The sequence below is a fragment of the Lipotes vexillifer genome, unplaced genomic scaffold, assembly GCF_000442215.2.
Source record: "Lipotes vexillifer unplaced genomic scaffold, Lipotes_vexillifer_v1.1 scaffold56, whole genome shotgun sequence".
NCBI lineage: Eukaryota > Metazoa > Chordata > Mammalia > Artiodactyla > Lipotidae > Lipotes > Lipotes vexillifer.
The window spans coordinates 661956-673781 of NW_006798991.1; the positions used below are offsets into that span (position 1 = coordinate 661956).

Below are 11826 nucleotides of genomic sequence, written 5' to 3' on the forward strand. Positions count from 1 at the left end.
CCTCTAGTGATTAATTTATAGCAAAACTAATAGAATGCAAAGGTTAAAGAAAAAGAAACATATCCAGTATAGAGTCATATTTGTTCTTCCCTATTGTGGTGGGATTCGAAATTCATCTCCCACCTGCATCTAAGAATACTGAGGAAGGCGAAAAAGAAAGGAACACCAAAACTTTCCTGCTTCTTATGTTTTCACAGTTATATTTTATTGTGTAAATATATGGAAAAGAAGGCTAGATATATATGGAAGAACCAGTCGTGATTCTTGACCTACGAGAATTCAAGTTATTCACGTACACACACACTCCTCAGAATCCCTCAAATCTGCTTGTTCTTTTCTCAAGGCTCCTTAAGGCCTGTCTAGCTTTCTCTCTGAATCTTCTATAATGTGGAGTGGGAGAAAAGGAAGGAAGGAATGGATCCTTTTTGTAAAAGCGTATTTTTACAAAATGGATAGTACTAAATACATTTATAAAATAGGATAACTTATTCAGTCAATTGGGGTTGGGGAGGAGATAAAATTTTATATTTAATTTATTCAGACTAGCCCCCTCAAAACAGATGTTTCATGAAGACTCGAGGAGCTAAATGGCTAAATTAAGTGATTAGCATCTGCATGCCGCCAATATTTGTAGGGCCTGTGAGCTAAGAATGGTTTTAAATGGCTCTTCGATTCCTTAGTTCACATATAAGGAATTGAACAATGGGACTAGTAATTTGTGCATGAGTTTTGGACCACCAAAACAAGGGCATGTCGTGCAGGAGGGAAGAAAGAATAATTTCCTTCTTATCTTGGTCTCTGTTAATCTCACTTTCTTAATCTGTAAATGGGAATCAGGGTAACCAAGAGTTGCTATCAAGAGTTAAGGGTAGTGGGACTTCCCTGGTGGTCCAGTGGTTGAGAATCCGCCGTCCAGTGCAGGGCACACGGGTTCGATCCCTGGTCAGGGAACTATCCCACATGCCACGGGGCAAGTAGGCCCATGTGCCTCAATGAAAGATCCTGCATGCCGCAAGAAAGATCCTGTGTGCCGCAGTAAGACCCGACACATACTAATTAATTAATTAAAAAACAAAAGAGTTAAGGGAAGTAATAGAGCACCTGGCACAGGCTCTGACTCAAAAAAGAACCTTAATAAGCGATAGTGACTTTCTCCTGGCTATCCTCCAGCTCCACTACTCCATCAGTCCCACTTTTGGGAGAGTTTCACTTTATCCAGTGACTTTGTGTACCGTAAGTACCCACGTGTGGCATCCAGTAAATTGCAAGTTACCTTTTGTCTATTCATGAAGACTACTCACTTCTCCCCTACCAGATGTATCTACAGCTCCATGTCACAAGAGACCCCTGCCCATAAGTTCCCCTGTGTCACAGTTCCCAGATTGCAAGAGACTTTGGCGTCAGAAGAAACCATTTCTTAGAAATATATTGTGGCTTCCTCAAATTCCTCTACAAGTTCTACACATTTGGTATGCATAAAGGTTTGTAAATCACTACAAACTTTGAAATGGGGAGTTGAGCCACTACTGTATGTTTGCCCATATCTTAATTCCTGTGTAAAGATCTTAATAAACAATCATGACTTCAAAAAAAAAACAAAAACAAAAACAAAAAAAACAAAAATGAGTGATTAGCAACTTGCTTTTAATTCCAATTCAGAAAAAAAAAAAATCTTGAGCCATAGAGGAGTGAACACTGGTCTCAATGTTCCACTTGCAGAAGGGGGATCGTTTGTCCTATGTGTATGGCTCCACTGTATGACAATGTAATGATTTTTAGTGGAACGTGAAGAACAAAGATTCCTGATGTCTGTTGCCACCTCAAGTGTTTTACATGAGAGTAATAGCCATTCTGAGCTTCAGGCTGTCACAGAAAATTAGACTAGACTCACACTTTGTAAAATTAGTGTTTGAATGACATTAATTTCTACCTTGTTAAGATAACTTAAAAAATATTTTAGCTTCCCATCGACAGGTTTTTTCTGAGTTTAGAATTAGTGTAGAATTAGTAGAATTATCTACAGGGACTAAATGTCAATTAAGAACGTCTTAGTATGGTTTTGAAGAGTTTAACCCTGTGCTTGTTTTCTTCCTCCTCCTTCTGTTAATTATCTGTTAAAATTGCAGATTAAAGTACTTCAAATTCTATCTAAGATTGGTTATTTAAATTCATTCATCACAGTAAAAGACACTCATTGCTAAATTTTTATCAGTTCCTCATACCTCATTATTTTATTTTCTTCTTGCAAACCAGTGGATGCTAGCGTTTTCTCCTTGGTCCAGGGCAGTGGTCCTGTGAAGGAGTGCTGGGTTACAAAAAAAACGTGGAGGCCACTAGAGCAGACCTAATCAACAGCACTTGTAAGTAAAACAATAAGCACCAATAACTCTCCAACCTCGCGCAGAGATGGCATACTCTGCGGGGAAAGAGTTGCTGTGATTCCTTCGATAGCTCAGTTGGTAGAGCGGAGGACTGTAGTACCATATCACCCCAACCAGGCATCCTTAGGTCGCTGGTTCGAATCCGGCTCGAAGGAGTTCACGTTTTGCGTCTGGTTTTTTCACCCTCACCCTTAAAAAGGTCTATCTCAGCTATATATATCCTTGCTGTGCACCTTTTTAAGAGTAATCTCAGTGTGCAACGAATCTAATTTGTTTAATTATTATTCTCCGTAATAATTACTAATACGCGATCAAACTTCAGGCTCATAGTTCATAAAGGGCCCGTGCCGCAAAAAAGTACCGAGCCCCAACCAGGCGGATCAGAGGTGGGCCCCCTAAGCAAGGGATCCAGTGACAAGTCTCCGCCACCCTACCCGGCATCCCAAGACTAGGGGAGGGGCGGCCTGCTAGGAACATAGCTGACCAACGGTTAGTAACTGGTTGGGCACGGGCGCCCTCTCGTGGTATTAGAGTCCTGAGTCTCTCCGAAGGTTTTTTTTTGTTTGTTTTTTTCCCAGGTGGGATGCTCAACCACTGGCCGTCGCCCACAGACCCTGGGGCACTACTTCCACTTGTCCGTTTAATTATGTAAAAGTGATTCTCAGCCCTGGCGCAGAAAAGTGGGTGGACGTCAGAATCACCTGGGACTATTTTACAAAGCGCCTTTAGTTGCGGCACTTTGAAGGTGGGACCCAGGCATTGGTAGTTTTAAAAGCTCCCAGGTGATTTTAATGTGTTGCAAGGATTGAGAACCACTGCAGAAGAGAAAAATTTTAGAATTAAAAATAATAGACAAGGGGAAAATTGATAGAATTTTCTACCCACTTTGGTCTAAACTGGTAGCTCCCTTGCTCTTTGAAAGAGACTCGAGGGCAAAAGAGTAAACAAGAAAAATTGTCCAATTTTCAAAGATAACATGGGCCTTGGTTGCAAATTTTATTAGATAGTCCTGGACTGAGCGTCTCATCAACGCACCATAGATTCCACCCAAACAAACAAGTTCTCCACTGCAATGTCCCTCCCATAATTGGGCCATATTCTGCAATATTCCACTATCAGTTGGCAGTAGCGGCCCCACCACCCCCATAGAAACAGCCACATGACTCCAAAAGAGGACGAGTGAATGTAAAAAAACCAAACCTCAAACATAACCTACATATTTTTGGCTCTTCAAAATTTCATTAAGAAATAGAAATTATTTGTTCCAGTTGTAAGAACTTGAGGTGGCCCTCAATAGGTCATACATGTGGGAAATAGATTCTGAGAATAAAAATGTAATATTAATGCATAAATAATTGAAGTGTGGATTTGTAAATCCACCTGGCAGAGACCAGTATTCAAATCTTCAAAAGGCGAGAGAAATATCAAAGAATCCAACCTTCCCTATCCTGTCACTGGAGAGAAGGGAGAGGCCATCAATTAGGAATTGGGCCCTTATGTGGTAACGTTGTAGCAAGGTGTTTATTTACAGAAGCATGGAAATAAAGGCCAAACAGTAGGCGGAACATAAAGCTGGAGAATGCGGGCATCGATCCCGCTACCTCTCGCATGCTAAGCGAGCGCTCTACCACTTGAGCTAATTCCCCTCCCTAGGAAACTCTTTTGCCTCCTGTACTTTAATATCCGAATGTAATTCAGAACTCGTGGCCGCCTCGGTATCTAGTTGGCGTTAGACAATAGGACAAAGTAGGGGTTATCAAACAGCCCCTGGGGCGCCACCTATAATCTGTTCTACGGTACTGGATCCTGTTGAGAGAAGACAGCAGAGTGCAGGTGGACCAGGGCGTGGAATCCATAGAAACACCTGTCTTCGAAATTGGGCAAGAGTTTAACACTGGAATCATATCTACGGAAACCGGGGACCGGAAGGAAATTGTAGGTACATCCAGGAGGGCAAATCAAGTTTCTCAGGCAGTGAGACTCGGCTTTTGGCCATCCCAATAGTTCCTGCCAGTCCCCGCACTCCTAAATTTTCCACCAATTGATTCTGCTAGCACCAGAAACAGATTCTCCAGAGTTCCTACGAATGTCCCCTAATCTGCTTTCTGTCTGGCTTTTTTTATGGATAAAAACCACCGTCGGTGGACACAAGGTCATGAGGGGGTGTGCGTCCCAGTTATTTTCTCCCTTCATTCTGGCTTCGTAGTCCCGATTTCGATCAAGGGTGTACAAGTTATTTTTCTAAGGTAAACACTAATAGGAGAAGTGAATATAATCATGGCTGCATGCTTAGATCTGGATCCCTTGCAAAAAACCGGAAGTAGTAGTCGCCTCTTTTTCTTCTGGGCCTGTGGAGTACTAGGTACCAGGTACTGTGCTTAGGTGCTCGGTACTTCACAGAGCTAGTTCTTCAGAGGAGAACTCTTGAGCATTGCCAGAGACCCATCACTTGCAGGAAAGCCATGGGAAGACCCTTCCTGTCAACTGGTTCTTTGTCTGAAATTCCATCATTAGAAACATTTTTTTTTTTGGTTTAATGTTATTTTCTAGTCTCAATGAAATTGGGACAAAGTGATGAAATGGAGATGAAACATTTTACTTAAGAAAGTGACTCTATGTCCTTATGCTGTGCAGGCACGCTGCGCAGGCCTTTCCAGGACTCTTTTAATGCTCTTAATGCTTGCTCTTCTCTTTTCTTTTTCATTGTAGTCAGGGCTGACAAAAAAAAGTGAATAACTTTCTGTGGGAAGAAATCCTCCACCTTCCTGCACCCCCTCCATTTGAGACAAAAGAGTTCAAAACTCAGGTGTTCTAAGTGGGTGTGTAGAAACCCACCATTCATCTCAAAACTTGGCTCAAGGTCAGCCTTGCCTTGATTCTCTCCACCATCTGGGTATTCTCTCCTCACTTCTCCTTGGACAGAATTTACCCAGCTACAGAAGTCAGTTTGGCCTCCACTCATTTTTTTTCTCCATTTATTTTCCATGATTCTATTAGGGGTGCAAGTGTGGAACTGGAGTGAAAGAAAGTGGACTAATTCCATAGCTCAGATCCATGGATTAAGCTTTGGGATGACTGACTGTGAACTGGGAGCAACTGGGGGCTTTCAACCATGAGCTGGGAGTTCTAGTTTCCAATACATTGGATTAGGTATTAAAATTTCAACAGCTTAGCTTGCACAGAGGTAAAATGAAGATCAAAAATAATATCTTAAAATTCACATGGAAGTTTTCCCAGTTGTTAAACTACTGACTCAACTTTAAGCTCACTGTTCTGGACTGCATTGTGTTCTTCCAAAATCCAAATGTGACTGTATTCAAAATTGGAAAGTAATTAAGGTTAATGCAGTCCTTAGGGTGGGGTCCTGATCCCATAGGATTACTATTCTCATAATGGGAAACACCAGAGAGTTCTCTCAAGTCAGGAAGAGAGCTCTCACTGGGAATTAAATGGCTGTCATCTTGATCTTGGACATCCCAGCCTCCAGAACTGTGAGAAAATAAATGTTATTTAAGCCACCTAGTCTGTGGTATTTTGTCACATCAGCCAGGGCAGACTACGACACTCATCCTTCTTTAATCTGCCTTGTGATAAAGGAGGTAAACCACACTGCTGATTTACTACGTGGCTCCATATTAGGCTTTGCCAAAAAGGAAGCTAGAGGGAGAATGCAAGGCTGGAGGAGGAAGAGGAAAGGTGGACTTGTCTTTTCTGTTTCCTTTCGGAGAGCTTCCTGTTCCTCTAAGTATCATCCCAGGAAGACTTCTGCATCCCAAGAGACGACAATTCTGTAGCAGCAACTGAATCCAGCACCATGCTGAAATTTTACACTTGTTGGCATCTCCGCTATTTTCCACCTTGTATTCAAGGCACAGATAGGAGGACACTTGACAATGAAAGAGAAACTCCACGTCCTACAATCTCTCTTCTCCCGCTGTTAATTCTCTATTAGGTCAGGAACACTGAAAGTTGCTAGATGATATTTTCTTGGTTTGTCATGGAAAGGGATTTAATTACTGAGTTCAATATCGACTACGTCCTCTCAGTACCCCTAATAGAATGCATTGGCAATTGCCATTTGAAAAAAAATTTTTTGGAATTCTTTTTAATAATATCATTTTGTAGAAATAATAGTTTTGTATAAGTTTGTAGAAATAAGCACAGATATTTTATAGAGAAATACACTTAATCTTTTCCTTAAGCATATTTCCAAAGAAAGCCTTTTCTCTCCAGATAATTTAGTGTATTCTCCATTTGTGTCTATTTCTGCTTTAGGCACAAGTGTAAGGCAATCTCTGTTGAACCTCGATGTTTGATGATTTTCTTTGAAAAAAGAATATATTTGCATTTAAATTTTAGGGGTTTTTGTTTCACTTTAATTGCTCCACAATAATTATGCAATATAATATGAACCACCCAAATTATTTATCCAAGTAAGAAAATTCACACACACACACACACTCCACATATTTCATCATTAGAGCTATGAATACACACGATTTCCCATTAGATTTTCAGAAAGGAGAATCACAATGATACCAAAATGCACTGGATATGCTCTTTTCACAACTTTGGGATCCTCTTCAACCCAAATGTCTGTGTTTACGTAATTATATCATTTATCGAGCCAACCTAGACACTTTTGAGAGAAAAAGGAGAAAGTAATTAGAGGGGACAGCAGGAAATCGGGCGTAATCCAGGGAATTCACCCTAGGTATATAATGCTTAGGGAGGAGGGCATGGGATACCGGTAGGGTTGTTGTTTTGAGATATACACAGAACAATATCCTAACGTCTTAAATGTACAACTCAATGGATTTTACATGTTTATTAAACCCAGGAAACCAACTACCCAGATCATGACATAGAACCCATTCAGTGCCTTAAAAGACTGCTTAAATTTGATTATACTTTCAAAAGTGAATATGAATATTATCAAAGCGGAAACCATCTGGATAGACATTAGGATTGGGATTCTAAAATAATGCCCATTAGTGGTCCTTCGATAGCTCAGTTGGTAGAGCGGAGGACTGTAGATACTAACCCTTAGATATCTTCAGGTCGCTGGTTTGAATCCGGCTCGGAGGACAAGAATTTTGAAAATTGTAGACCGAAACAAATCAAACATACACATAGAGTGAGTGAACTCCTTCCGGTCCAAAAGAATAAACTGGACAGTAACTCCGCTTCAAGATAATAGCTCCTTCTTCAACCAATTTAGGAAAACCCTTTCATTTATGGCTCACTTCTGATTGAGAAAGGAGGCGCTAAGCTGATGAGACAGCAGGAGTGTCAAGGGTGATGGTCCTATCTGTATTGTATCCAAGGGCACAGGATAATGAATTAAAGCACAACTCTTTATTGTTCAAGGGCATTAATTTTTTAGTATACTCCTATAATCACTACCCATATCAGTTTTAGAATATTTCTAGCACCCTTCATGTTTGCTTCTACTTTTGAAATAAACGTATAGTCAAAACAAAACTACAGGATTGAGGTAAAGATTATTTAAAGTATTCTAAGACTTTTCTCTCACGGGCCCTTCGATAGCTCAGCTGGTAGAGCGGAGGACTGTAGGTATTCGATCATCGGCCATCCTTAGGTCGCTGGTTCAAGCCCAGCTCGAAAGACTTCCTTTTTGAAAGGTAGTCATTGACACTGCAGGCCTGAACACGATAGAAAAATTGAACAGTGAACAGTCATTTGTGCTCAGATCTTGTGGGAATGAGTGTATAAACACACAAGCGATCCTCAGGTACGCCCAAGAGCCTGTCAACAAAGGTTGCTTCAGCGAGACAGTGAGTCAGTGTCCTCTTGTGGTGACCATTTCTTCGGTACCTTTAATTCAAAATAACGAGTACGCCATTGAGGCATATTTTTGGGTGGCCTACCCTGGACCCCAACACTGTGAAAACAAGTCCTGGAGAGAATAAAGCTCGCGGTACAGGCAGTCGCCTAAATCAAGGCCACGTATACATTTGACAACAGGTATTTATAACATAAGTATAAATACGAATCCATGCATCAACACAAATGTAAAACAGGCGCCAAATAAGTTTTTAAAAGAAGTAATTGTCAAACATTAAAATTTTTTAGACATTTTATTCACAAAATCAAATTTTAAATTAATATTTTAAACTAAAAATTTTTTAACTAAATGAAAAGGTCACAGATGAAATTTTCAAAAATTAAATCTCAACTAAATTTCCAAAACTTATATTTGCAAAGTTAAATTACATTTTCAAAACTTAAATGTAAAATATTCAAATGTCTAAGTTAAATTTTGAAAAATAATTAAAATTTCAAACTTAATTTAAAAATTGAAATTTAAGTAACCTTTAAAAGTTGAGCCATCCCCCAACCTCGAGTCTCAGCCGAGTCCCTTGGGTAAAATGCTATTTTGACCGCTAGAACACAAAGAAACCTCCCCTCACTCCCAAAAATAGTTCTCCAAAATTTCCGGAAGAGCCTGCCTCATCCCGTCCTTCTGCATCTCACCGAGGAGTGCTATAGGGTAAGTTATACTTGGAGCTCTACCTCTCCGGTTCTGCCTCATCAGCTCAAGTACTCTCACGCTTTGAATCTCCCGGCACAACCGGGGCCCACTTCCGCTCTCTCCTCTAGGCCTAGACTCGCGGGCACCGCCCAATCTTGTCCTTTCCTTTGTCGTCACCCGGACCGACCCCGCCCCCTCGACACAGGCAGTCGCACAAGGTGCGCGTCAGAGGCGCGGCGCTTTACGGCTGCCCTGCTTTACCTACCCGCAAGCATGGAGGCAGAGGAATCCGAGACGGGAGTTGCTGAGCTGGAACCTCTGGAAGGGAGTGAACAGAAATCAGAGGCAGAAGAGGAACAGGAGGAATCCGAAGGGGCGGCTGGCGGCAGCAAGAAACGGGTAGTGCCAGGTATTGTGTACCTGGGCCACATACCGCCCCGCTTTAGGCCTTTGCACGTACGGAACCTTCTCAGCGCCTACGGCGAGGTCGGGCGCGTTTTTTTCCAGCCGGAAGGTAAGTGCTCAGGCCTTGGCGGTGAGGGTAGGAGGGTGATGCTCGCTGGCAGTGAGCACGCAATGCATGCCCTGTTGCCTCAGCTTGCCCTGGTCCGAGGCGCTGACGGAGCCGGGGACCAGCGTCCGGCTTCTTTGGTAAATCGGTAGCGCGCATGCCACTTAGGAGGCGGCGATGGGATGTGGATAGCGCAGTATATACCTCCCTGAGCCTTAGTTCTCGGATAGCTAATTTTTGGATTTTAATTTCGGCTCCGCCCGCCCATCTTTCCTGAGCCGAATTTACCAGTTTGTTAAATGAGTACAGCCTGAATTAAAATCTCAGTGGTTTTCCCACAAAACTGAACGTATCTCTTTGTCATCGCGGCCCAGGTCAAGAGAAGGTTTATGATCGGCCGTCCCCAGCTCGCATACAGACAGACACTAACTGGAATTGGGGTTGGGGGCCTGTGCGGGTTTTAAAGAGAGCGTTTAGGGCAGACCTGATAAAGGAGTTAACATTTGAGGAAAGGATTGAGTTAGACAAGGGGAAAAGGGTGGACTTTGCGGTTATCCGCTTCCGGGCAAAGATGTTGAGGTTGGGACTCTGGCCTGAGGGAAGGTTTGGAGAATTCGGCGAATGGGAGGTGCAGTTGAGTGGGTGCTGTATTGGCCTCCTTGACCACTGCTCTGTCTTTGCTTCGCAGACGGGTTCGTGAGGCGCAAGAAGAAGGCAGCGGCAGCCCCCGCTGCGGGAGGAAAAAAGCGGTCCAAGTACAGCAAGGACTACACCGAGGGCTGGGTGGAGTTCCGGGACAAGCGAGTAGCCAAGCGTGTGGCGGCCAGTCTTCACAACACGCCCATGGGCTCCCGCAGGCGCAGCCCCTTCCGTTATGACCTGTGGAACCTCAGGGTGAGGGGATCGGCTTGTCTGCCGCACCGCTCAGCCTTCCGTCTTCCCAGCCCCAGCCGGCGCACCCCTGTCACCTCTTGTTGGCCCCGGCCCCCCCATCTCCTCTCCATCCCAGATCTGCCCTCCTCAGATCTTTTCTTGTTTTCCCTTCCGCAGTACCTGCACCGTTTTACCTGGTCCCACCTCAGCGAGCATCTTGCTTTTGAGCGCCAGGTACGCAGGCAGCGCCTGAGGGCTGAGGTTGCCCAGGCTAAGCGTGAGACTGACTTCTATCTTCGAAGCGTGGAGCGCGGACAGCGTTTCCTTGCCGCTGATGGGGACTCTACCCGCCCGAACGTCTCCTGGGCCTTTGCCCAGCGTCCTACTGAACAGGAGCTGAGGGCCCGGAAGGCAGCTCGGCCAGGAGGACGTGAACGGGCTCGCCTGGCTAACGCTCAGGACCAGGCCCGCTCCAACAGAGGGCTTCTTGCCAGGATCTTTGGATCCCCCACCCCCTCAGAGAGCATGGAGGACTCCTCACTGGTCAGGAACTCTTGAGGGGCAGGGAGGCCCCTTCCACCTCCTAGCCCAGCCCAGCTTCCTATCTACCTGATAATGACTACCCAGGCAGACATTTTATTATGTTTCTCAAACCAGGAGTGAGTGCTCACATAAAAGTTTTGAAGGCCTCTCCTTCCCCCTCCAATTCCTGTACATGCCTCACTGAGGCACTTAGTTCTTACTAGCATGATCATGACTACTGCACATGTCTGTTTTGCCTTGTTTGATTCTTGGCGACCTGCCTCCTGCCCACTGCAGCCCTCTAAAAATCCTGCTTTCTGGCCCCAGGAAGAGCCTTTACTTTGAACTAGACTGATAATGGCTAGTCCAGACAGCTGTTTACCCACCACATTACTGGGCATCAGCAACATCCTTTTTATTTAGAAAAGATTAATAAGGACAGGGCTTAATGGGTTAGAGTGGCTTGGGAGCCACCTTCCAAATGTATTTATAGAAAAGAAAAAAATATATATATATTTTATATGCCTTTGTAGTTTATGGGGGGTGGGGATGGTCATTGGATAAGTTCCAACTTCTGTCTGTGTCCCATTCACTCACCTTCACTCCATCTCCTGGTCTCAGACCCTCCCACTCCCCCCAAATTCAACCTGGACCCTTTTCTATGTATCTAATCAATTTCTTAGGCCATGTTATTAATAGTTATCTAATGCAGCATTTACTAAGTCGCTGTATGAGGACATAGAGTGACAGTGGTTCACATGGCCCTTGGTGTAAGTTTTATAGACCAGGGGTCCCCAACCCTTGGGCCTCGGACCGGTATTGGCAGCACAGCAGGAGGTGAGCGGTGGGCAAGAGAGTGAAGCTTCATCTGGTGCTCCTCATCGCGTGCATTGCCGCCTGAACCATTCCTGCACCCCACCCGGCCCCTGTCCATGGGAAAATTGTCTTTCATGGAACCGGTCCCTGATGCCCAAAAGGTTGGGGACCGCTGTTACAGACCACTTAAAAAAAGATAAATGTTTAAGAAATAAATGCACAGAAGT

The 11826-nt window shown here is 43.9% G+C and overlaps 1 protein-coding gene and 4 non-coding genes across 5 annotated transcripts; 4 read left to right on the plus strand and 1 right to left on the minus strand.

The window, feature by feature from the left end:
- Nucleotides 1-2441: 2441 nt before the first annotated feature.
- Nucleotides 2442-2536, plus strand: TRNAY-GUA (transfer RNA tyrosine (anticodon GUA)). Its single transcript has 2 exons — nt 2442-2478; nt 2501-2536. It is a non-coding gene; the product is annotated as a tRNA-Tyr (tRNA).
- Nucleotides 2537-3954: 1418 nt separating this feature from the next.
- Nucleotides 3955-4027, minus strand: TRNAA-AGC (transfer RNA alanine (anticodon AGC)). The gene has a single exon. It is a non-coding gene; the product is annotated as a tRNA-Ala (tRNA).
- Nucleotides 4028-7380: 3353 nt separating this feature from the next.
- Nucleotides 7381-7469, plus strand: TRNAY-GUA (transfer RNA tyrosine (anticodon GUA)). The gene is given in 2 exon segments: nt 7381-7417; nt 7434-7469. It is a non-coding gene; the product is annotated as a tRNA-Tyr (tRNA).
- A 452-nt stretch (nt 7470-7921) lies between these two features.
- TRNAY-GUA (transfer RNA tyrosine (anticodon GUA)) lies at nt 7922-8011 on the plus strand. Its single transcript is given in 2 exon segments — nt 7922-7958; nt 7976-8011. It is a non-coding gene; the product is annotated as a tRNA-Tyr (tRNA).
- A 1139-nt stretch (nt 8012-9150) lies between these two features.
- On the plus strand, nt 9151-10819 carry ABT1 (activator of basal transcription 1). The gene is made up of 3 exons (XM_007471251.1): nt 9151-9391; nt 10077-10282; nt 10439-10819. The coding sequence occupies exons 1-3, from the start codon at nt 9151-9153 to the stop codon at nt 10817-10819; spliced, it is 828 nt and encodes a 275-aa protein (XP_007471313.1).
- The last annotated feature ends 1007 nt before the right edge of the window (nt 10820-11826 follow it).

Excerpts from the sequence above, each read along its gene's own strand:
- ABT1 (XM_007471251.1), top strand. The coding sequence starts at position 9,151 with ATGGAGGCAGAGGAATCCGAGACGGGAGTTGCTGAGCTGGAACCTCTG. Across the intron at positions 9,392-10,076 it reads CGTTTTTTTCCAGCCGGAAG|ACGGGTTCGTGAGGCGCAAG; the intron begins GTAAGTGCTCAG and ends TTTGCTTCGCAG. Across the intron at positions 10,283-10,438 it reads ATGACCTGTGGAACCTCAGG|TACCTGCACCGTTTTACCTG; the intron begins GTGAGGGGATCG and ends TCCCTTCCGCAG.